Source organism: Phyllosticta capitalensis (genome assembly GCF_038381095.1).
Source record: "Phyllosticta capitalensis strain CBS 128856 chromosome Unknown BKA78scaffold_9, whole genome shotgun sequence".
NCBI classification, from domain to species: domain Eukaryota; kingdom Fungi; phylum Ascomycota; class Dothideomycetes; order Botryosphaeriales; family Phyllostictaceae; genus Phyllosticta; species Phyllosticta capitalensis.
Genome location: NW_027117447.1, coordinates 498,749 through 521,650, shown reverse-complemented (window position 1 = coordinate 521,650; position 22,902 = coordinate 498,749). Strand labels below are relative to the sequence as shown.

The following is a 22,902-nucleotide window of genomic DNA, read 5'->3' as shown; positions in this document are numbered from 1 at the left end:
CCACTCTTGCCAACCACCTCTCCTACCTCGACTGCCACCACAGCGTCCCGTCGCATTTTATTGAAGGCCAAGCGGAGTGAAAATCGAAATGCAGAAGCTGAGAGCCCGCGGAGTCCGCCCATGGAGCATCAACCCCAGGTTACTTTTCTGCCCCGGCTGCTGAATGCCCCACGAGAGCTACCACATGCGCAACGGTGGTCTGCAGCTTGCCTTGTTCTAGCGAGCTTGACTTTGAGCCCTGGTCCCTTTGACGAAGCGAAACCAGAATTGATTAGTAGCATAGCAGAGGCTACTGCAACCCATCTTCTAGGCTCAGCTCTTGGACGGGTTCAGTCATCCGACGAGACAACGCATCGCAGTTCCCAGTCAGGCGAGTTTCTGATTAAATCTATCTAGCTCCCGTCTTCAATAAGATGTCTGCAGCAAATTTTCGTTCTGTTGTTCCCTTTCAAGCCGTTCGTGCATTGTTTTGTCTTCTCAAGAGTGTTTGCTGTTCTTCAGGAAACCATGTCGCCGAAGACAGAGGATCCGTCTAGTATGGTCCATGAAGCCCCTGGGGCCAACGTACCACTGGATGCGCGCTGTGGGCTGGCTGCCGACAAAGAGCAAGGAGTTGTTGTTGATAGCGACGACCAAAGCCTCCCAGAGATCGACAAAGATGCCGAGCGGAAAGTCGTTCGCAAGTTCGACTACACCGTTATGTGTATCACCTTTTTGATCTTCTTCGCGAAAGGCATTGGTCGTCGTTCTCTCGGCCACGCAAAGACAGATGGCCTGGAAAAGGACCTGCACTTTCATGGAAACCAATACTCCATGCTGATCATGGCAGTCAATATCCCGCTTTGTTTGCTGTGCTTGCCTGCCAACTTGATCACCAGGAGGTATCAACCAAAGTGGTTTATCGTTGGCTTCACGATGGGTGCAGGCATCTTGGCCATGTGCTATGCAGCTGCGAAGAATTTCAATCAGGTCTGTTTGGCAACTCCTCGTCATAACTTGGCTGATCTGGAAAATTAGATGATCGTAACCCGCGTCCTTTTAGGTACTATTGATGCTGGATTTAGGCCTTGTTGTATGGTCAGTCCCCCAGATTACCCCTCCTGTTTTTTCAAGCTCACAGACGCAGTTTTATCTCAGCACATTCTACACAAGAGGCGAGCTTGCCTCCCGTTACGCAATTGTACGTTCCGCTTCTCTTGAGAAAGCAAAAGCTGCAACTGACTTGCAACACAGTGGTACAGCGGCGGCGCCTTTGCAGGAGGCTTGTCCGGGCTGCTTGCCTTCGGACTCTTCCAAGCCGGCGGAGCGCTCAAAGGGTGGCAATACCTTTTCCTCTTGCAAGGTGGATTCACGTTCAGCATGGGCGTACTCGCAGCCTTCGTCCTCCCGGAAACTCCGTGGGGATGGAAGCGACTGAATGAAGAAGAAAAAGAATTGACTGTCAACCGGGGCAAGCGAGACTCGACGTCCAAGGTGAACACCGCCTGGGACGTGAAAGAAGGATTGAAACCTTTCAAGACCTTGCGAATGTGAGCAAGCTTTTGCTGCTGAGTCCAGAAGCTTTTGTACTGATACCCCTGAACAGTTACGTCCTATCCGTCATCGCGCTCTGCTATGGCGTCGGCAGTTCAGCGGTGGGATCTTTCCTGCCCCAAATAATTACGACACTGGGCTATTCCAAACTCAAAACCAACTGGCTGACAGTTTTTCCGAACATCTTTGGCGCCATTTTCCTCTACGCCTTCGCCCGCAGCAGCGACCGCCGCCGCGAGCGTTCCGCCCACCTTCTCGTTTCAATGCTGATCTGCTTGATTGGCCTCATCATCATGCTATCCCTGAACCCAAAGCAGCACCCGGGTGTCGCTTATTTTGCCACGTTCCTGATGTGTGGCGGCGGCATGACGCCCACGGCGCTCTTCCACTCGTGGCACGTGTGCAACCTGCCCACGGAAAACGGGCGGATCTATGTGCTGAGCTACATGATTGGCGCTGCGAATTCGGGTGGGTTCATTACGAGTATGACGTACAGAAAGCAGGATGAACCAAGGCATGTTCCGTTTTTGCTGGCGACGGCAGTTTGCACTGCGGTCGGCATGCTTTTGATCATTGCGGTGCGATGGTGGATGGTGAGGGACAACAATAGAAGAGATCGCATCTTGGGAAAGAAGCTGCGTAGCAAGGATGTGCCACTGAGCGAGTTGGTCAATGGGTCGAGCGATCTGAGATGGAGGTGGTTTGTCTAGATTGGAACATCAGGACATTGCCACAGCACTTGGACTTCTTGTGGATAGTTGCAGACAGACAAAAAATTGCGATTCTTCACCCGAATCGAGTTTGAATGATGTTGGAAAGGATACAAACTTCCGCCGTTCCGTTCAAGCAGCTTGATTGACATTGGACCCTCCTTCAAGGGGAAAATTCTGGGCCGGCAGATTTCTGGCATCCCATTTTCAATTTTAAACACCCCACAGTGAGTTGCAAAGAAATGGCAACTCCAAGGCGGTGCAAAGTGCTTAAAGGCTCCCCACAGCTCAAGATTGAATGCCAATGTCTTTACAGGTAACAGTGTTGGATCACTCCCTGTAATCTTGACTTCCTCGCTGAATGACCAAGTCCAAGGACGTCGCTACAGGAAACATTCGAGCACCTCACTCCAGATTTGGCGTTTTTTTGCGACTCTGCTTGCGTGGAATTGTCAAAAATTGAAATTAGGGGTTCGAAAGTGGGGTGTCAGAAGTTTGCCGGCCGCATGCTGATGCTGTCGTTCGTGTAAATTTTTCCAGAGATGTTTTAGCAAATGCCCGCCGTCATGCGCGAAATTCCAGGTGCTGAATGTCGCATCAAAACAGCTCAAAGCTTGCCCGGTGGGGGCTCAACGCTCTCTTCAAGATCCACCAGACGCGGAGTTCCATGCGAAGGCGCCGGACTTTCAGATTCCTCCGACTCATCATCCACGTCATCAATTTTTCTGCGCGGAGTGAATCAGTCGAATGTTTCTGTATCAAGCGGCTCATATCCCGCGTACCTTTTGAGTTCCCTGCGCCTGAGATACAATGTCAAAAGGGCCGAGCCGATCAGGAGCGGTCCGCCGATGATGGCGACCGTGATGTTGCCCTTGCGATACATGGGGGCGTCGGTCTGTTTCCAAACGATCAGGGGGAGCCACGCTTGCACGACGTAAGCCATTTGATTCATGGCACCGACGACAATGGCGCGTTCTTCGTTGTCGCCGGCGCAGATTTCGTGGGCCCACCTGTGGGATGTGTCAGACTAGACGTCTTGGGGGGAAGCTGTTTGGGAAAGCTGATACTCACGAGAAGCAAAGGCCGGAAAGTCCGCTGTTGAGTCCTGCGAGAATGTAGCATGTCCAATGCCAGCCCCATGGTATGTCCCAGACAGCCAGCGAGATGTATGTAATCATGTTGAAGATACCGGCAAAAATCATGGGCGGCCATCGAGCGCCCTTCAGGTATGTATCCGATGACCAGGCGTAGACGAGAGTCGAGAAAACGGCGAGACCATAGGTAGTCGTTGGAATGGCGTTGATTTGTGCGACAGTGTACTTGTGAATGCCCTCCGCATTGAGCCATTTTAGCCATTGCGCGAACACGGGCTGGGCGTTGTTATTGCCGTTGTTGAAAGCACTTTCACACATCAGCGGTATGAACAACGCATGCGAGAGCTGTTCCGAATAAGACTCACATGTACAGCAAAGTCAACGACCAGATGTGCCAGGAGCTGAATATCTTTTTGATCTTCTCCTTGGTGTAGGGCGCCCTTGGCTTGCGTCCCTCAAGCTTCATGCGATGCTTCGCCAGGTCAAGTTCCTGGAGGTCATTAGAGGGTGTTCGATTGTTCGTGAGATTGTCTTGCCTCTGGCTTCAGGTAAAATGGCTTCGATATCTCGGGGACATCTGGTAGAACAATGAAGCCTAAAAGCGCAACGGGAAGCGAGATGATGCCATCAACAATGAAAAGCCTGGTGAATTGTGAGTGCATGGAAATGGAAGGAATTTGTTGCACGTACCACTGCCAGCCCCGGTAACCCCCCTTTCCACCCAAGTTGTAGACCGCGGCCATCAGGTATCCGCTGAACATGGTTGCTATTGAACTGCTAGTGTGGAAAATGCAACTGCGCTTGGCCAGTTCGTCCTTACGATACCACGAGCCAATGATGTATTGCATACCTGAATGCCATTAGCGCGCAAAATAAAAAGAGGAAGAAAAATTTGCCTTACCAGGGTAGAACGTCGATTCTGCCAGTCCCTGACAGATGTCAGCTGTCGTGTTTATTGAAATCAAACAAAGTGACATACAACTAGGAATCTTATGGCGTAAATCTGCTGAGGAGTTTGTGCTTGTGATAGAAAAAATGTGAGAATCGTCCAAAGCAACTGAATTGGTGTCAGTTTTGAGCACACACCTCTCTCGGGCGGAACTTTACCTCCATGGCGGGGATCCAGAGCGACGGCCGGATTTTGGTCAAGACGATGTTACTCGGCAACTGGCCGATTACATAACCCACTGTCCAGCAAGTCTGCATTATGTTGAGTTGGTCTCCATACAGCCCGAGGTCTTCTTTCCTGTGACTGGTCAGCATCTGATACAGGTTTTGGTTTTGCCTTTCGAGCCATACATTCCAGATACAAAGGCGCTGTTAATGTTTGCTTGGTCGAGGTACTTGGGACATCGTCAGTCGTGAGCTACAACAATTGCAAAGGCACACGTACCTTGATGAAGTAGCCTGTCATGGATTAGCTTCAGCTAAGCGGAGTATTCTCAATGAACATACCAAGAGATGCAAATGACAAGAGCGCTGCATCCAGCTTGGTGAGAAACCTTCTCTCCTCAGGTGACTTGTTGAAAGTATCCCAGATAGCACTTCGCCAGTCGTACTTGACATTCTCCTTCACGACCGCATTGGTCTTTGACACGGGAGCTGACTGTTCTCTGTCAGCGGCGTCCGACATCCTCGACGGTAGGATTGAAAGTTAATCGGACAAGAGCCTGGGCGTTCCCAATGATCAAACAGCCAGGTCAACGCAGGAGTAGTCTTGGAATATAATGAAGACTGGCCGAGACAAATCGAAGACCTCAGCCTCTTCCATCGCCCGCTCGGTATCTTCAGAAGAGGTGGCGACCCTGGTTGCTTGGCCGGCAGCCAAGTCACCATGACCCCAGCGCTTTGCGTGCTCCAGGGCTCGCCATCCTCTGCAAGCTCGCAAGTCGAACGACTAATGACGTTGATGGTAGGACAACCGCAACAAGACCAAAGCCCGAAAACTCCGTCGGTTGAGATTGAGGCAAAGTACCTCATTGGGCGAAAAATGCAAACTGCGTCAAGTCATTCGAAAGTGAGGTCAATCGTGGCGGACCCGCAGCGAGCTTGGTGCTGAGCGGCGCAGCGTAATCCTTGGTTTCCAATAGGAGGCACGGTGTCGGCTCACGGGGCTTGTCTATTTCGGCGGTTGGAGAAGGTGGGAAATGCGCTTCGTTTGACAATTGGGGTTGCATATGGCGTGCGAGACCTCGTGAGCCGGGTCCTTCGAGCAGCCAACAAATGATGACAAGAAGATAAGCCGCAGAGTGTCAAGCAGGGACCCCACGTTCTTGCATCGACCTGTGGATCCATTTGTGCTCGCCCAAATTCATGCTGTTAGTTCAGATGTCATTGAATTACTTGCTGTCGCGTTGCAAGGCGCATTCGTTCAGGCAGGCAGGGGTGGAGAAGCTATTCCCAATTCGACAGTCTTGAGCATAAGCGAGACTAGCGCACTAACGTCAAACCCGACGACCGACCCTCTACTTTCTTGTGTCTCTCTAGGAATTGCAGCTTTCCGTCCTTGTCTTTCTACTGACCAAGTTCCAGGACATGTCGTCTTTACCCGAAAGGCCCGTTTGCACATCAGCCCCTGGATTAACACTCCCCTAGCTGCGCTTGCGTTATCGTCGGGGGCTCGACTTGGGCTCCTCTCCCAAAGAACTTGAATTTTTCCGTCAAAGCCGCGTAAAATGTCTTGAACTCATCCGTGTGGCCTTGAATTGGGCCTCTTCCGCGTTTCGCCAAATCGGCATTGACCCAATCCAAGAGTTCGTTGACGTACTCAATGTCCTTGCCCTTTAGGGAATGGAACTTCTTCTTGAAGCCTTTTTCCTCGACTCTTTTCGCAAACTCGTCTTTCATGGCATCACGGCTTGGGAGCTCAGCGTTTCCAGACAGCACCGTTGCCACGACTTTGGCTTGAAAGTCAAAAAGTACAAAGGTCGCTGTAAAGTAGGGAACCCCAACAAAGGCCAGAGTTGGGTCAGGGATGTAGAAAATGTCCTTGTGGAGATTATGGTACTGCGTCCCATCTGTCACGATGACCTTGTCGTCGGCTTTTTCGGGTGGCGTGTCGTCCTGGTGATAGGCCTTCAAATAAGGAAGCGAGACATGGTAACCGGCGCAGACTACGACGTGGTCGACGTCACACAGCTTGTGTCCAGACTTGAGCGTGACGGTGCCTGGAATGGCACCAGTCTCCGAACTCTCGGACTCGGGTTGCGACGCGTTTTCAGAGTCGGAAGAGTCTGTTTCTGCTCCGTGAAAATCAAACGATTGGATTTCTCCGATTCTGGTTGCATTTTCTGGCAAAAGAGCTGCGGGGAAATCAAAGTCGCCGCCCCTTGCGCTCTGCCAGATTTTCTTCGCAAACGGACCCATTTCTTTGGCGATGTCCGTGGAAGAAGTTCCTGCGCCGATCAAAAGGACATTCTTGTCTTTGAAGACCTCGGGCACTCTGTAACTCTTCGAATGGATGACCCGAGAAGGCCATTTAGTTTTCCAATCTCGCAGACCTGGGATATTGGGCACTCGAGGGGCATGGTAGTGTCCGGACGCCACCACGATTGCATCGAATTTCTGGAAGAAGTCAGAACATGTCTCAAAATGCTTATGATATCATAGAGGAGGACCTCTGTCGACTGAAACCCATCCGGCTGATCCACGTTGTTGGCAATGGTAAGCTCCCATTTACCGTCCTTCTTTTCAGCATTCTTCACCAAGGTCCGGAAACGGATGTGTTGTTCAAGGTCGTGGTCTTTGACAATTCCCTGGACATAGCTTGCCACCATCGTATGGCTTGTAAATTCCGGAGTGCCTTCCGGGAACTTTCGCAAGGCCGTGGTCATCATAGGAATTGGCACATTGTTCTTCAGGTCGCGGTAGCATGGCCCAGCAGGAGCAAGCGCCGACGATTTAGAAGCACCATCTCCCCAATTTGTTTTTGGTGGGTCGGAGGCGAGCGATGCCTTTTCGGATGGATAGTCTGGCTCTGGTGGTGGGGTTTCGTCGTAGACCCTGCTCTAGTCAGTACCTTCAACTCTTTGCGCATGTCGTCTCGACTTACCACACGCCGCCGGCAGAGGAGCGTCTTTCGAAAACCGTTACATCAACTCCCTCCTTTTTCAAATATGCGCCGGTAGCAGCACCGCTCAAGCCCGCTCCGATGACTGCAACGCGCGACGCCTTGATCAAAGTCATTTTGCTCCGACAGGTGTAGCTGACAGATGAAGCTGGAGCTGAGCTGAAGAGCTGCTGACGGTCTGATGCCTCGTGCGACCTGGAAAGCCACCAAATCCGCAAATCAAATAGGATGACACGCGCCACAAAAGCAATGATGACTTCGGTGCAGCACTTCCTCTTTAAGCAATTTGGTCGGTATCACCAGATTCTTCATAGTGAAGCGATAACGTATGGTGGAGCGGCGATGAGAGAATGCCGGCGCCGAAAAAGGAACTGTGCAAGCCGTTGCACCACTAGGCTTTCGTCCGTGGAACCAGCGGAATAGCTGAAACCTTGTCAGTGAGTCGCGCCTCTCTGTGATGCAAACAGTCCACAACTGCCGTTGATAGCCGAATTTGGTTTCAACCCGTTGGGTTTGATTGGGTGGTAGAGCCCCTGCCGCCTGGGTCACTCCCGCGGGCCGCGAAGTGTGTTGTGAGTGACAGGGAACATGGCGCCATGGAGGGATCGGCGAAGCTGCCGTTCCGCGTCAGAAACAATCCAACAAGATCCTCCGCACCTGCATACAATTAGTGCGGGGACGTGATAATGGCAGCACTCTTTTTTGTTGATGACCAATTGGATCGATGGTGTTTGGTGAGGGGCAGATGATGTGATTCACCAGCCCCTCAGTAACTATTCTGAGTTGCTGATAGCTCGAGTGATTGGAAATGGGGACCAAAAGCGACGGACCGCTCCGCTAACATATATTTGGGCCCGGGGAGACGACGTAGGTTAAGACTCAAGGCGCAATGGAAAAAACTTACCTATTGAACTCTAACCTCATTCCAACTCTTACATCATGGCTCCCGGTGCAATTGCCATCCATCCTGATATCAAGGACGTCGCTCCTCCGATCAAAGACACCCTCGGTCTGCCCGAGCCTGCACGGCAGCGGCTGGAAAAGGCTGGCATCGACCTCTCCAGCGGCTACCCGTACAGACCCGCTCGTCCGCTCTACCTCGACGACGTCTACAAGATCCGCGACTATGACCGCGAATTCGTTGATCCAGGGACCAGGGCAGACCCTGAAAAGAAGGCGCTCTTCTCCGCCGCCGAAAAGGTGATCGACCTGACCGCGCACATTGGTACGGAGATTGTTGGTCTACAACTGAAGGACCTGACTCCGCAACAAAAAGATGAACTGGGTTTGTTGATTGCTGAGCGAAGCGTCGTGTTCTTCCGGGATCAAGACATCACTCCCCAACAGCAGAAGGAGCTGGGGGAGTGGTATGGTGAAATCGAGATTCACGTAAGTCTTTTGCATCTCCAAGCTCTTTATAAGTTATTTCCACTAAGCCATCAACCAGCCTCAAGTTCCGTATGTTCCTGGAGTTCCGGGAGTAACTGTCATCTGGCCAGCTCTTCAAGCGACTGAGAGGCCAGCGAGCTTCCGCAACCCCGGAGGAGCATCCCGTTGGCACACCGACCTTGTTCACGAGCGCCAGCCTGCGGGCGTGACGCACTTGCACAACGACACTGTCCCTTCAGTCGGCTCCGACACGCTTTGGGCTAGTGGATACTCGGCCTATGAGAAACTCTCTCCAGACTTCCGCAAGTTGATCGACGGCAAGCTTGCTGTCTACCGCTCTGCGCACCCTTACCTGGATCGAGAGCATCCAGAGGAGGGACCGAAATACATCGAACGTGTTCACCCTCTTGTCCGTACACATCCAGCGACGGGTTGGAAGTCATTGTTCGTGAATCGCGCCATGACGGACCGCATCGTCGGTCTGGACAAGGCAGAGAGTGATGTCATTCTCAACTACCTCTATGACGTGTATGAGAAGAACATTGATATTCAGCTGCGGTTCAAGTGGACTCCGAGGACGAGTGCGCTGTGGGACAACCGGTGAGCCATCTTACGAACTTTCCACCAAGAGAACATACTAACCAAGTTGGAAAGCATCACCATCCACAACGCGAGCTGGGACTATGCAGGAAGGGAGCCAAGACACGGCACTAGGGTGACGTCTCTGGCAGAGAAGCCATTCTTCGATGCCAGTGCTCCGACGAGGAGGCAGGCTTTGGGCCAGGCGGGAGCTAACGAATAGTCAGTTGTCAGATGATGGGGGAAGAAAATAGAGCAGATTTGAAACAGATTGGAAATAGAATGCAATCATACAGGAAGACACAAGGAAGGCTCGATGAATATTGAAGGCTTGCTTTTGGTTGATTGTTCCATTAGTCTAGTCTCAAGGGGTATCTTGCAGTCAGGTGTCTTTCATTAAAGGCAGTGTAATCAGTTTGGAGCCTCCATGAAACCTGCTAATCGGTGGAGAGAGGCGTGATCGTGGATTCGGTGCCGTCGTTGAGCTTCCTCTTCTTCATCTCTACCTCAGTCGTGGTAGTCTCCAACACAGGAAGAGTCGTGGTTGTGATCGTGGTGGCCTTTTTGGCGTTGGCGTGGGCTTTCTCCTTTACCCTGACGGCCTCCCAGTTGTGTCCCACCCATTCCAATATGCCCTGTTCACCGGCATCGCCAAGTTCTCTGACCCATGGCTTCTTTTCATGGTCGGGCACAGGGCTTTCATGCAGGGTGATCTTGCCGTTGTTGACAGAGACGAAACGCTGAAGCCCCTTGATGATGTTCTTCAGACTCGGACCATTGTTCCTTGGAATTACCTCTTTGATGGCGGCCCAAAGAGCTTTCTCGCCCTCTTGCTCGAGGTACGCTGCAAGCTTAGTTTCGTACTCGGAGCGGCGACCAAAGACTTCAAGCGCCTCGTCCAGAACCTTCTGGCGGTCCCACTGACATTCGGTGCCAATCTCAGGACTGTTCATGAGGAATTCTTCAACGAATGCACGGTACATTCCACGCTTCTTACGCCGGGCCCGATCGTTGTGCGTTTCACTCTCTGCCGGGCCGCTCTCTTTGGGGACAATGTTTTGGCGATTCAGAAATCGACAGCCCGCGACCCACTTGAAGAGGTCTTCCTCGCTGTCGAAACCAGCCCGAAGCTTCTCTTGATCGAGACCCAAGAATTCAATGTGTTGAACGGGATCTTTTGTCAAGAAGATCATGCTGGCCTTCTTATTTGTCGGTTCAATCTCCGCGATGCGCACGAAAAGACCCTTGTCCGTGGCCGTGAGCCCGAGGTTCCTAATGATGACGCCGATGATCTGGCCCAGATCACCATACGATGCCTGCCATGTTTGCCAGTCAAGGTAAGCCTTGGGGCAGAGCTGGATATCAAGCTGCACGATCCGTCTAGGCTCCTCGGGGTGTGGCATGGCAAAACTCAAGACAGGACCGTGCTCTTTATACGCTTTTGCGCCGAGCGCTTCTGCGATTTGGGCTGCGGAAAGTTCGTTGCGAGGTCCTTCAACTAGCATGTCGATGTCGCCGTGATCCACCTTCCACGTAACCGCTTGGGCGCTCGTGACATGTTCAAAAAGCCTGGAGAGCTCAGTCGCGTACTTGTTGCTGAGGTGTTTATAGAGCTCATTCGGAATCCGCGGAGCCTCCAAGCCGTCGGCGGCAAATGCTTGCCCGCCCATTGCGGTTGAGTAGAGACTTTTGGGTGGTGTGAAGATTGTTATGTGGTAAGTCGAAGCTCAGCTCTCATGGGGACACTTCATGGATCATGGCATGGGTGAGCGTGAACTTGAAGAATGGAAGAGAGTCTGATGGTCAGAAAAGAAGGAGCCAGATAGAGCTCGCTTATCGGGCTGCCGCTACGACGAATTAGGCAAGGCGCCTTTTTGATGGAGACACCTTCTTGCACTCCAGGGTCTTGTGAACTCGGATTCCTCAACTCCATGGGACATTCTCAAAACCCGCCGTGATTGACGCCAAGAGTAGACCTTGCAATGAAGATGCGTGAGGCTGACATTTCGATGGCAATCTGACAATTCTGAACAGAAAGAAACAGCTTTCCAGTGTGGCAGATTTGAGGTCTTTCTTCAGACTTGTAGGTCTCCAATCTTTTCCAAGAGCTTCCGTTATATCCAAGTAATATACCCGCAATTAACCAGTAGAGGCGTAGGCTGGGATATGCACATAGGGTTGATGGGTTGATGAAGCAGCAAGCCAGCGCATCACGCCTTCACATTGCTGCTACCACTTCCCGTGACATCTTCAGCATCAGTTGAATCCGTGGTATCTGGATTTCCGCTGGCTTACATGCAATCCAGAAGGAGTCAACTTTCCTCTGGCTTACGGGCTGCGACAAGGTAAGAATCCAGATCTGTCGACGTCGCGGCGGCAAGCGCTTAGAGTATGTTTCGCTAATGGTTTTGTGACTCGCAAATATCGCGATTTTGGGACACGATAACAAGAAAACGAAGACATATGGAGATAGAGTTGGAGGAGGATGGAGATGGGCTCTTTTTGGATGTCGTTTGACTGTACTGCCGAAACATCCTGGCAACGGGTAGTGGCGTGGTGGCGCACCAAGCGGTTGTGGCGCTACTCTACAACGACGTCCGCCGATCTGTGTGCTCTTGTTGTGTATAAATGCAACGACCTCTGCTGCGCTCAAGTCTCCCGAAACTATATAATCCACCAGTGAAACATGTGAGCTGCTCGTAAGTAGCGACGGAAAGTGACCACTGGCGAAATCAATAAGTCCCGCTAGTGGTTGATGTGTTTAGAAGTTGGAGGATATCCAAACCATTATTACGGCTGACAGAGTCCTACAGTCAACAGCTTTTGAAATCTGGGACCGTTGACTGGTGCATGGCTACCATAATGACCTCTTTGGAGCAGGATGGCAGCTATCTGTACCTGGCGGACGCATCAAATGCTCAAAACGATGAGCAACCAACAGGGCCACCCAAACCCCTATACCAGCCCTAATCGAGCCTAGAAAATCCGACCGACACCGTCAATAGCCCAAACCACTACATAGATTGACAAAAGGGAAAGAATAAACAAGGATGAAATGAAATGTCTGCCCAACATGACACCGACGCCAACAAGACGCGCTTCCACCGCCAAGCGCCCCATCAACATGAACCCGCCAGCAACTACCTTTTGCTACATTGAGAGATACGTACAGTATCTCTGCGTTGGCCAGGCGAAGCCTGTTTCCAGCTGACACCGCCAGGAGGTGCAGAGTTGTCGACCGAAAAGCAGACCCAAACGCCAAACGCCAAAACTTCATAACGCCAGACTCCAAACTCCGTAACGCGAAACTCCGTGACGCCAAACTCCAGAACGCCAAACGCCAAACTCCAAAACACCTTGAAGCCAAAATCCCAAAAGCAAACTATCTACGCTCACCAACGCCGACGGCGGCCAACCCCCGGAGGAGCGACCTTGACCGACGTCTGGTTGCGGACGAAGAAGTCTCTGGATGGCGGAGAGACCGAGGAAGGGAGGGGAGTCGGCGAGTAGACAAGACGAACGACCTCGTCGCACTCACGCTCGCGGAATAAGGGTGCCCAGGCCGGCCGCCGCTTGTCTACTCTGACCTGCTCGAGAGCGAGGTCGGGCGAGGACGTGTACGAGAGCTGGACGCGCTCCTCCTCGCGGGCGGACTTTGAAGAGAAGCAACCCATGGCTGAGGACAATGCTGCTGGGAGAAAGCGTTAGGCGTCATGCTTTCACAATGCAGAGGGTTGATTCGGGATTGGGGAGACGCGTCAGAGACGGGCGCGTCGGGGAGCGACTTGCGCTGAAGAGGAGTTTTCGGTGGTGTCAGCTGCATTGCACACGCACAAAATGTCAGCATGATGATCACAGAGCCCGAGAAAGGTGTGAGAGGCATCATGGCAGCAAGTTGTGGTGGGATGTGGGGCTGCTTTTGACTTACAGCTGCTCTCTCCGCAGTCGTTTTGGTGAAGAAGGGAGAGGGAAATCTGAACGCATATATCCCCCGGAGAACTGCACCGGATCACCATCTGAGAATTTGCCGACTGGATTGAAATAAATTTCTACGCTATGCTACTTGGAAGAAGATAGTGCCTTGATGTCGCTGGGGGGAACCGCGGCGGACCAGACTTGAGAGTCGAAGATAAGAGGCTTCGTGTGAAGAGCGAGAAGGATCGACCGTGCTCAAGCGCAAAGGGGGAGACACCCAACACACGAGCGATTCTGCTCGGGTAGATTAGATGAACATTCGGAATAAAACCTAGAGAAACGCAGCACAGAGCCAACCTCTCATCTCAGGGACAACATGAGAAGGAGCATTCTTCATCATGCTCGCTCCCACCGAGAAGAAGCCCAAAAACTGGCGCCCCCTGCGACTCGTCGCCTTGCAATCCTGCACCGCATCCCACATCCCAGAATTCCTAGCTCTTTGACAACTTTGACAACAAGGTATGAACTCGACAAGAGGAGCCTCGATCAATGTGTCGATTGAAACTTTTCGGATCAAATGGCAAGGTTGCAGAATCGAAATTGAAGAGACACCTGAAAGTAGAAGGCGAAAACCGAAAGCGCTGCCAAAAGGACGCGAGACAGTGGGTGGGCATGCCCCAAACTTTATATCCGCTTGTACCTCTTGATGCGGCTTTGACTAGCATTTCCTGATCCTCTCCTGACTAACTTTCAAGATGATGATTTGGAGCGCCAGCTTATGGGCTGTTCCCTTTGCAAGGAGGTCGTCCGTGCAGCCGCCGGTGTCAGCCGTGAACCATGGTACGTTCTGCGGCGGTCCACCGTTTCCCTTCATCCCTTTGCTGGGCGCTGACAACGGCCGCCGCCGCATCATTCGCACTGCGCAAATCATCGAGCAATCCTTGAACCGGTTTAGCGTTGAAATGTGCCAGTGATCCCAAAGTGGCAGCCCCTGGTGGCAGCTTCCCCTGTTCCGCCATCACAGGCTCAGGCTGGCGATTCGTTTCGCTTGCGCATGCGACATTTCAAAACATGCATCATCGACGGCGTCTTGAATACGATGATAAGAGACTTGCAGCTGCGCTGCATGCGCCCCAATTCTCATTTCCGCGCGCTCGTCCTCTCGCCGCGACACGCGACTCAGAGAGCGCCAAGGCAGAGTACATAAGACGAGACGCAGCAGTATGCGGCGCCCCATGAGCATGCTGTCGTTGGTGAAGCGCAGCCGGCGGACGCGCTGCATCGCGGCCTCGAAGCCAGCCATATTGCCGCCGTTGCAACAGGCGGCGCCCGTCTTCTGTCGGTTTTGCATCAAACGCCCCACAGAGGGCTGCAAAAGAAATGGCAACTTCGGGGTGGAATGCTCGAATGCTCCTTGCAGCCGTGTCCTTGGACTTTGTCATTTTACGAGTTGAAAATTAGAATACGTGTATCAAGGGAGTGATCAAAAACCTTGCTGCCGAAAGACTTGGACGTTTGAGCTTGGGAAAGGGTACATGTAGGCATAGGGAGCATTCAAGCACGCCCTGCGCCGCCTTGGAGTTGCCATTTCTTTTGCGACCCACTGTGGCCCTGTCAAGAGACAACGAGCTCGGTGATGTGGCTTCCTCAGCGACTGGATGGTGCGAAGCAGCTGACCGAGGCATGCAAGTTGGTTTTGCGCACTGCAAAATTCGGAAGTATTTCTCGAACCTGTTGGTCGTTTGCATCATCGTACCTAGGTATCAGCGTATCAGTAATCGAGAGAATAGATGGAGGCAAGAGATGCAACTTTGGACGCCGCACACGTCCGGACGTAAGTAGGCGCTTGAACGCTCTTTGTGACTGCCCATCAAGAGAGAAAATACTCTCTATTTTCAAAGCATCAAGCACTTGAGCACTCCACCTCTCGACGTGTTCTGACTTGGTGACAGAGATTCTTGGATTAGTAGCAATGTCTTTCGGTACCCACTGTGCCCAAGAACAGCACTAGGAGCATTCGTAGGCAAACGGCGACTCGACTGGGCCTCATCTGGGCCCGAACGAGGTCGATTGCAGCCGTCGACTCTACTCGCGAGAAGAGGTGAGGTGCAAGTGTCTGGGCACACAAAAACGCGATCGCACCCGTCCGGCCTCTCTGCCCTCGCGCCCCTCGCTACCCGTCCGCACAGCTCAGAAAACCACGCAGACCATGGAAGGGCACCGAGCAAACGCGGGCATGGCCGCACTGTAGTAACCCGCCAACAACCAACCCATGATGCTCTGACAAGAATCCACCACACGATGGATGATGATGATGATGATGCATCATCAACGCCCAACGTCCTCCACAAAAAATAAGAAAAAGTCAAAATACGTGCGCCTGGCGCGGCACTGTGTGCGTCGGCCAGCATGGCACGCACGACGATAGACTGCTTTTGCTCCAATCTGGAGTTTTGGAGGGGTAATGGGTCGAGGTTTTGAAGGGGTAATCGAAACTCGGCTTTGCATTTTGAAGGGGTAATAGGAACCACACGAGCCCGCCCCAACACGTCCGGGTCCCTGGCTCAACGGCGAGGAAAAACCTGGATGGAGTCGGTCTCGGCTGCACCTGTCTCTGTTGCGTGCTGCGTTGAGCGATTGATGTTGTTTGTGAAGAGTTTTTCTTCTCGTGCTTTCGTCAAGATGACAACCTGGTCCTGTCGATGTGGCATGTGCCAGGTTGGCGGCTGCCGGGGTTCCAGGACCTGGGGTAGTTGTGGTAATGGAGTGCTGGAGACGGCTAGTCATGGGGCGCTTTGTCGTGCCCTAACCTCGCGAAGCGTCTGGACGAAGACAAGATGGTGACGGGCACATTTCAAAGCTGCTCAATCTCATAGGTCCCGTACTAGCGAGCTAAAAACAAAGCCCAGCAACAGTAAAGAAGCATTCGACTTTTCGCTGTTCCAAGGGCATCGAGTAAAATGTACGGTCGGCGGCCGTACAAACGCGCCCCTGCCTAGTCGCGGGCATGACCTTCTCTCCCACATCCAACCATCGGCATCTGCTCCGGGCAATTCTTGTTGGCGTGCGACTGCGCGTGCGAATGCTCGTGCGCCCAACTTTTTTTTTTTTTTTTGCTGTCTCTCGAATTTTCCCTCCTACTACGCCCTCTTCTCAGCCAGGGCAGTCAGCCTCTTCTTGGCTTGGTTCCAAACCCCCTTAGCGGGCCGTCGAATCAGACGCCTGAAGTATAGATAGCGCAGATCCGGGGCCGTTGCGGCGGGTTTTTTTCTTCTTTGCTTTTGGCAACATCCAACAACAACGTCCTGCGCCTTGTAGACATTCTGCTTCTCCCCGCCTCGTGTTTGCATTCATTTGCTCTGCATCGTAGGTTCGGTTTTCAAATTTGCTGAAGTTGCCGAGTCCGATTTCTGTCCATCTTTTCTAGCAAGAGCTTGGGTGACAAGGGGCCAAACGGATCCAGGGACGCGTCGACATGTCCCGCCAACTTTCCGGCCAGGATGTCATGGAGGGGAGGGTGTTGATCGTCATCACTGGTACGTCGACGTTGATTTTCTTTGCGACGAAGCAAAGGAGAAGGCATACTCATGCGCACCACAGGAGGAACCATTTGCATGCAAGAGTCCGAAGACGGATTGATTCCGGTACGTCAAGAAGCATCACCACCTTAGGCGAAATGCACGTCAGCGCATCAAGTTCAACCTTTGACCTTGATTGGCATTTCAGGTACCTGGCTTCCTCCGCGCAGGACTTGCCCCGCGCCCCTCGTTCAACGACGGATCCTATCCGGAGCCGCTCGAAATCGTCATCGACGATGCTGGCACGCGCAAGCCGGTCCAGTCGCTGCGCACGCCCAAGTCGTCGTACCAGCGCCGCGTGCGCTACGCCGTCTACGAGTTTGAGACGCTCCTCGACAGCAGCTCCATCAACGCCGCCGGCTGGGACGAGATTGCGCGCACCATCTACCGCAACTACACGCTCTACGATGGCTTCGTCGTGCTGCACGGCACCGACTCGCTCGCTTACTCGTGCTCGGCTCTGTCCTTCATGATGCAGAATCTGGGCAAGCCCGTCATCTTGACTGGTAGCCAGGCCCCCATGAGCCAACTCCAAAACGACGCCACCGACAACCTCCTCTCCAGTCTCGTCATTGCAGGTCACTTTATGATACCCGAGGTCTGCCTGTTTTTCAACTTCAAGCTCTTTCGCGGAAACCGCGCCACCAAGGTGTCAGCCGACGACTTCAATGCCTTTGCCAGTCCCAACCTGCCGCCATTGGCGACCATTTCGAGTCTGCGCACAAACGTCGCGTGGAACTTGGTGCACAGGTCGACCAGCGTGCATCCATTCAGCATCCAAACCAACCTGGACACGACGCACGTGGCATGTCTGAGAGTCTTTCCTGGCATCAAGCCCGAAATGGTGGATGCGGTGCTTCGCCTCGACGGTCTCAAAGGTCTTGTGCTCGAGACTTTTGGCGCTGGCAACGCCCCTGGCGGACCTGATTCGGACTTTACCAAGGTGCTTGCAGATGCCGTCAAGAGAGGAATCGTCATTGTCAATGTGACCCAGTGCCTGAGCGGGAGCGTCAGCCCTCTTTACGCGCCAGCCACTGTCCTTGGCCGGGCTGGAATCGTTTTCGGTCTGGACATGACGACGGAAGCTGCCCTGACAAAGCTGTCTTACCTGCTATCTCTCCCAGGACTGTCGCCAACCGAAGTTGCCAAGCGCATGTCCATATCTCTACGGGGAGAACTCACCGAGAGCGGGCGGATGCACTTTCAGCATCCCGAGAGCGAAAACTCGACCAGCAGCACCCTCACGACTCTGGGCTACAAGATCCGAGACGGAGACTACGACGGCGTCAAAGAGGTGATGCGGTTCGACAACAAGTGGCTTATGAATGACGCCGATTATGCGGGGAACACGCCTCTGGTAAGTCCGTGGTCACACCCCCATCCCAAGGCCGGGGAATACATTTCGGGGTTATCAGAGGCCATCGTGTTCGAGTATGAGCACAACGGCGACGGTGACCTGCCGAGATTGTCGGCCCCGTCCCACCGGTAAATGATAGCCCTGTGGTCGCACAGTCCGGCAAGCGGATGTGAGGGTCATCCGCTCTGCAGCATGGACCGCCCAGGGGTTTTCCCATCATCTCAGTTGCCGCACTCTTGCAGGCTTGCCAGCAGTCTAGTTGGCTAGTGCTGCTGTTATCTCTCAGAGAAAGACGAGGTAGTCCTGCATGGTGCTGACGGCTCGTTTCTAGCACCTGGCGGCATGCGGGCCAAACGTTGAAATCCTGCGCGAATTCCTGTCCGAGGGCGCTTCTGTCCACCTACGAAATGGCGAAGGGCACACGCCACTTTTCCTGGCTGCTCGTGCGGGGTTGCGCGATCATGTGTTGCTGCTGAGAGAGGCGGGCGCGCATCTTCACGCAGAGGAAATGGCGGCGGCCAAGCTCCACGCCCGCGAGGAGAAGAGTAGCGACAGCAGCGTTTGGGGTGCGGCCGGCGTCGAGATTGGTGCTGACAGCGGTTGAGGGGGTCTGACGTGTGGCGCTCCGATGTTCAAGTTGGTCGTTGGGGTACGGCGGGAGTGGCTGCGCCGCAAGCAGAGACGCTTACCCAACGTGGGCCATTCGTCCTTGGGCTGAGGGTGCCAAGAGGGGCGTAGGTAGGAGTAGGTGTATGTACATGAAACCCGAGAGAATGCATGAAGTGTGCGTGTGGTCGGCGAGGTGACTTTTTCGAGGGGGTGTCTGGCGGCTTTGAAGCACTTGGGCTGAAAGGGGGTAGGGAGAGGCTCCGCGGAGAAGCTCAAGGGAGGTCAGATGATGGACTGCAAAGACGTCGTCCGCGTTCCACTGCCTAGTTGAGACGACGAGGTGGTGGTTGGGGACTGGAACAAGTGCAACAAAAACACGGGCAGGGGGCATCCACGCTTGCACCTTCTTGTAGAATGGCAGCCAATGACGGGCGACTGGTGGCAGCACAGCGCGACGGGCGGGCGCGAAACCTGGACGTGGTCGCGAGCGAGTGTCTTCCCCGCAATTGGCGACGGAATGGGCATGCCCACGCGAAGTGCTCTCCCCCTGCTGGCCCATCTCACGCCCTACGACAGCAGGTCGAGGTTTTGGCGTCACGACTCAGCAGTCGGCCTGCAAAAGTCGGCGGAGGCGCCCCGAGGAGCTGCCATTAGGTAATTAGAGCAGGCCCTGGTGCCCTTAAGCGTTCGCAGCACCCTCGCTCGCACACACGCTCTTTGACTAACAGTTAAATATCTGCTCCCACGCGGCTGCCGTCAGTCTCGTGGTGGTTCGCAACTTGGATGCCCTTTCCTTCCTTATACCCAACCCGACTCGACTATACCTTACACACCTTGATAGCTCAGGCCATGTCCGCCGCCTGCCTTTCCCCTCTCCCACAACTCCTCTAATATCTCTTTTTTCCTTCCTCCACCTCGTCGTCCTCTGACTCTGCTTGCTGTCCTTGCTGTCGTCGTCGTCGCCGCCGTCGTCGTCTCGTCTGGTCCTGTCTGCTCCGCCTTGCTCCCCTCCTCCTCCTCCTCCGCCACCTTCAATCCGCATGCAAGACAGAAAAGTCGTCGTCACCATCAACAGCACCGGCCGCCAATCGGCAAGCTTCATCCGCGTCGCCGCAGCCGTTGGATGGCATGTCCGCGCCCAAACCCGCGACAAGCAGGGCATAGTTGCGCAGGAGCTGGACTCTACACCTGATGTCGACCTCCGAGTGGGATCCTTGGACGACGCCCAGTTCGTCGCCCGCCTCTTCGATGGCGCTCAGCTCGCCTTCATCAACACGACCCACTGGGGCGACGAGATTGCAACCGGCCGCGCCATGGCTAATGCTGCCAAAAGGGCTGGCATAGAGCACCTCATCTACAGTAGCATGCCGGACCATTCCATCTACCAAGGCCAAAACTGGAGAGCTCTTCCCTTTTGGGCCCAAAAGTTTGCCGTCGAAAACTACATTCGCCAAATTGGAATCCCCGCCACGTTTGTCTACACGGGCACCTACCACAACAACTTCACCAGCTTGCCGTATCCCCTCTTCCGCATGGAGCTCAAGGACGACGGCAGCTTCGAGTGGCAGGCGCCCTTCCACCCGCACATTCCCATTCCGTGGCTGGACGCCGAGCACGACGTTGGGCCCGCAATCCTGCAAATATTTAAACAAGGTCCTAGAAAATGGGCTGGTCATCGGTACGTCATGGGCACCCGCAGCGGAGGGAGCCTCAGACAGGGATCCGCTTGCGGGCGCTTCACCTTTCCTTTTTACCGCCAAGAAAACTGACCCGTTGGCCCATTACTTGTCGGGACGAAGCCGCTAACTCAAGCCACAGGATCCCGCTAGCCTTTCAGCAGCTCACACCGGTCCAAGTCTGTGAAGCGTTTAGCCGTGCTCTCAACCGCCCCGTCCGCTACGTGCGAGGCCCCGTCACCATCGAAGTCCCAGTGCCGGCCGGCTATCGCGAGCACCTGGAGATTCTCGAAGAGACGCTGGGCTGGAGAAACGCACCCTACTTTGGCCCGGACCTGGAGCCCGACTGCACCCGCGAGGCCCTCGACCTTTGGGAGGGCTTCCGGGACATTGAGGAATACGCACGCGAAATCTTCCCCGTCGAGGAGAGGGCCAACGGTCTGACGTGGATGGACGAGGATGACGCCACGGATGGACAACCGGAGCCCGACGATGTGCCCTCGGAGCCGACTTCGGAACCTCCTCCCCCGGCAAGAGACTCTCAAAACTTCTTTCAGATCATGAACTTATGAGCTATGTGCATGGCTGGCTACCAAGTTTTTTCTATTTTGCATTGCGTTGGCGTTCGATGTGCTGGCATAAAAAAATGGGCGGGTGGGTAAGATATCATCTGCGTCTGTGTGTGTGTGTTGCGGCAACTTCGGCAAAATCAAAAAAAGAGAACAACATGAACCCGTCGAGTCGAACTTCATCATCAAAAACATATTGGGGTTTCTCCCCACGATTTGGTTCAGATAGCTCGAAACTCCTCCGCTCTTCTTACAAGTTGGATGGAACTCGGTTGCGTGTGACTTGCACGCCGAGCGTGCTGGCGGTGGTTTGGTCCCAGGGTTAGACGTTTGCATCAAGACTGGGAGGATTGGCGGATCTGGGGAGGTTTGGGTGAATGTAATTTTTAACTTCTTGTTCAATATTTGCTGCAATAGTGCACCTCCTCTAAAAACGTTCTATTTGACATGGTACCAAATTGACGTTGTCCGCGGAGGTGACGGCTTAGTCATCTTCAACACCAAAGCGTCCATCTCGGGAACATTGCGGAAGTTTCGCCATCCTCCGCAACCACCGCCTCCACGCAACAATGGCAACCCTGCGGCCCAGTATGCGGCCATTGACGGCCTGGAAGACGGCCATGCGCCAGGCGCGGTGCGCCAAAGTCCAACAACGGGGCAAGGCAACGCGGGCAGTGGCTGCGGATCCACCGACGTTGCAAAGTCTACCCGACCACATCCTCTTCCCCAAAGTCAAGCACCGAAACGGGCTTTTCAGTCAGCCGATCCCGCGCCCAGTCCTACGAGAATTCCACTGATACGCTGCGCGCAGAGAAAACGGGCAAGCAAGAATACAAGCCGATCAAGACGTACCCGCCGCCGCCGACGGCACTCGCGCGGTGCAAAGACCCGGTCAACCTCGTCGAGCGCAAGCAGATTGTGGTGCTGGACCCCAAGGGCGCGCGGGCGCTGCTGTTTGAGCGCGACAACAAGGAGGCGGTGCGCGTGGGCGACGTGCTGCTCGTGCGGCAGAAGAACGGCGAGCCCTTCTCGGGCACCTGCCTCAACATCCGGCGGCAGGGCCTCGACACGGCCGTCTTGCTGCGCAACCACGTCACCCGCGTCGGCGTCGAGATGTGGTTCAAGATTTACAGCCCCAATGTCACGGCCATTGAGGTGGTGCAGCGCGCGAAGAAGAGGGCGAGGAGGGCTAGGTTATACTACTTGAGGTGCGTTATTCTCTCGCGTGAGGTGGTGCTTGCGGGCTTTGTTGTGGTGTTGTCTCGCAGTGGAGCTGACTCTTGGTGCATCACAGGAAACCGAGCCACGATCCGGGCTCTGTGGACAACATTGTCCGCCAATACCTCAAGAGGGCGTCTGGCGCCACGAAGCCCGGCGGTTTCGAGGGCAGGAATCAAAAGAAGGGCAAGAAGAGGTAGAGGCGCATGTTTTGGGCGTTTTTATTGACGAGCAAAGGACGGGCAATATACAAAATGCATCTCGAAATTGGGCTCAATGGGACCGGACCTATGCTCACGATGTTCGACAGAGTCCAGTTGTGGACTGATGCTTTCGACAGGCCATTCTCAAAGGTACAGGCAGCTGGCGAGCCAATGCCTCACCCGCATCATGTTATGGCAGACTAACAGCTCCATCGCCCCACACTCCGCCCTGGCAGCGTGGAAAGCAGCTTCAATTCTCCACGTGCTACAGATATACAGCCATTGGATCTCCCTTTCAATCCAAAGGTCGGTTCCTCTAGTCATGCTAGACACTGGGAGCACGCATCGTCAGAGTCGGTGCTCGACTAGCCCCAAAAATAAAACCCCTATCTAACGCAGCCAT

At 54.0% G+C, this 22,902-nt stretch overlaps 10 protein-coding genes across 10 annotated transcripts; 6 read left to right on the top strand and 4 right to left on the bottom strand.

The window, feature by feature from the left end:
• Positions 1–699: 699 nt before the first annotated feature.
• BKA78DRAFT_255418 (putative pantothenate transporter) lies at positions 700–2,243 on the top strand (the record flags this gene model as incomplete). The annotated part of the gene is made up of 5 exons (XM_066884995.1): positions 700–969; positions 1,018–1,077; positions 1,127–1,180; positions 1,234–1,529; positions 1,586–2,243. 5 exons carry the CDS (start codon positions 700–702, stop codon positions 2,241–2,243), a joined length of 1,338 nt encoding a protein of 445 aa, XP_066741045.1.
• Positions 2,244–2,850: 607 nt separating this feature from the next.
• On the bottom strand, positions 2,851–7,522 carry BKA78DRAFT_332897 (pantothenate transporter; the record flags this gene model as incomplete). The annotated part of the gene is made up of 16 exons (XM_066890025.1): positions 2,851–2,968; positions 3,053–3,253; positions 3,315–3,644; positions 3,703–3,827; positions 3,913–3,979; positions 4,028–4,187; positions 4,239–4,266; positions 4,317–4,394; positions 4,445–4,583; positions 4,637–4,667; positions 4,793–4,971; positions 5,094–5,142; positions 5,860–5,879; positions 5,985–6,931; positions 6,988–7,339; positions 7,389–7,522. 16 exons carry the CDS (start codon positions 7,520–7,522, stop codon positions 2,851–2,853), a joined length of 2,958 nt encoding a protein of 985 aa, XP_066741044.1.
• A 775-nt stretch (positions 7,523–8,297) lies between these two features.
• On the top strand, positions 8,298–9,704 carry BKA78DRAFT_374374 (alpha-ketoglutarate-dependent taurine dioxygenase). The gene is made up of 3 exons (XM_066892792.1): positions 8,298–8,795; positions 8,854–9,395; positions 9,450–9,704. The coding sequence occupies exons 1-3, from the start codon at positions 8,346–8,348 to the stop codon at positions 9,595–9,597; spliced, it is 1,140 nt and encodes a 379-aa protein (XP_066741043.1). The 5' UTR covers positions 8,298–8,345; the 3' UTR covers positions 9,598–9,704.
• Positions 9,705–9,934: 230 nt separating this feature from the next.
• BKA78DRAFT_237904 (uncharacterized protein) lies at positions 9,935–11,044 on the bottom strand (the record flags this gene model as incomplete). The annotated part of the gene is made up of 1 exon (XM_066883877.1): positions 9,935–11,044. A coding segment is annotated over one exon (1,110 nt), but the record flags the coding sequence as incomplete, so codon positions are not given.
• A 1,403-nt stretch (positions 11,045–12,447) lies between these two features.
• On the top strand, positions 12,448–12,925 carry BKA78DRAFT_355326 (uncharacterized protein; the record flags this gene model as incomplete). The annotated part of the gene is made up of 2 exons (XM_066891886.1): positions 12,448–12,545; positions 12,595–12,925. The coding sequence occupies 2 exons, from the start codon at positions 12,448–12,450 to the stop codon at positions 12,923–12,925; spliced, it is 429 nt and encodes a 142-aa protein (XP_066741041.1).
• Positions 12,711–13,285, bottom strand: BKA78DRAFT_321553 (uncharacterized protein). Its single transcript, XM_066889038.1, has one exon. It carries the CDS (start codon positions 13,258–13,260, stop codon positions 12,952–12,954), a length of 309 nt encoding a protein of 102 aa, XP_066741040.1. The 5' UTR covers positions 13,261–13,285; the 3' UTR covers positions 12,711–12,951.
• A 1,728-nt stretch (positions 13,286–15,013) lies between these two features.
• On the bottom strand, positions 15,014–15,997 carry BKA78DRAFT_184209 (uncharacterized protein). Its single transcript, XM_066883464.1, has one exon. The coding sequence runs from the start codon at positions 15,698–15,700 to the stop codon at positions 15,185–15,187; it is 516 nt and encodes a 171-aa protein (XP_066741039.1). The 5' UTR covers positions 15,701–15,997; the 3' UTR covers positions 15,014–15,184.
• A 767-nt stretch (positions 15,998–16,764) lies between these two features.
• Positions 16,765–18,828, top strand: BKA78DRAFT_355325 (asparaginase-domain-containing protein; the record flags this gene model as incomplete). Its single annotated transcript, XM_066891885.1, has 4 exons — positions 16,765–16,825; positions 16,890–16,933; positions 17,016–18,224; positions 18,556–18,828. 4 exons carry the CDS (start codon positions 16,765–16,767, stop codon positions 18,826–18,828), a joined length of 1,587 nt encoding a protein of 528 aa, XP_066741038.1.
• A 621-nt stretch (positions 18,829–19,449) lies between these two features.
• On the top strand, positions 19,450–21,539 carry BKA78DRAFT_321541 (NmrA-like family-domain-containing protein). Its single transcript, XM_066889037.1, has 2 exons — positions 19,450–20,511; positions 20,652–21,539. The coding sequence occupies exons 1-2, from the start codon at positions 19,874–19,876 to the stop codon at positions 21,079–21,081; spliced, it is 1,068 nt and encodes a 355-aa protein (XP_066741037.1). The 5' UTR covers positions 19,450–19,873; the 3' UTR covers positions 21,082–21,539.
• A 373-nt stretch (positions 21,540–21,912) lies between these two features.
• BKA78DRAFT_256143 (mitochondrial 54S ribosomal protein bL19m) lies at positions 21,913–22,496 on the top strand (the record flags this gene model as incomplete). Its single annotated transcript, XM_066885053.1, has 2 exons — positions 21,913–22,286; positions 22,373–22,496. Coding segments are annotated over 2 exons (498 nt in total), but the record flags the coding sequence as incomplete, so codon positions are not given.
• Between the last annotated feature and the right edge of the window lie 406 nt (positions 22,497–22,902).

Coding starts and splice junctions, on each gene's coding strand:
- BKA78DRAFT_374374 (XM_066892792.1), top strand. CDS start 8,346: ATGGCTCCCGGTGCAATTGCCATCCATCCTGATATCAAGGACGTCGCT. Junction 8,796..8,853: donor ATGGTGAAATCGAGATTCAC/GTAAGTCTTTTG, acceptor GCCATCAACCAG/CCTCAAGTTCCGTATGTTCC. Junction 9,396..9,449: donor AGTGCGCTGTGGGACAACCG/GTGAGCCATCTT, acceptor CAAGTTGGAAAG/CATCACCATCCACAACGCGA.
- BKA78DRAFT_321553 (XM_066889038.1), bottom strand. CDS start 13,260: ATGATGCCTCTCACACCTTTCTCGGGCTCTGTGATCATCATGCTGACA.
- BKA78DRAFT_184209 (XM_066883464.1), bottom strand. CDS start 15,700: ATGCTGGCCGACGCACACAGTGCCGCGCCAGGCGCACGTATTTTGACT.
- BKA78DRAFT_321541 (XM_066889037.1), top strand. CDS start 19,874: ATGCAAGACAGAAAAGTCGTCGTCACCATCAACAGCACCGGCCGCCAA. Junction 20,512..20,651: donor AGAAAATGGGCTGGTCATCG/GTACGTCATGGG, acceptor CTCAAGCCACAG/GATCCCGCTAGCCTTTCAGC.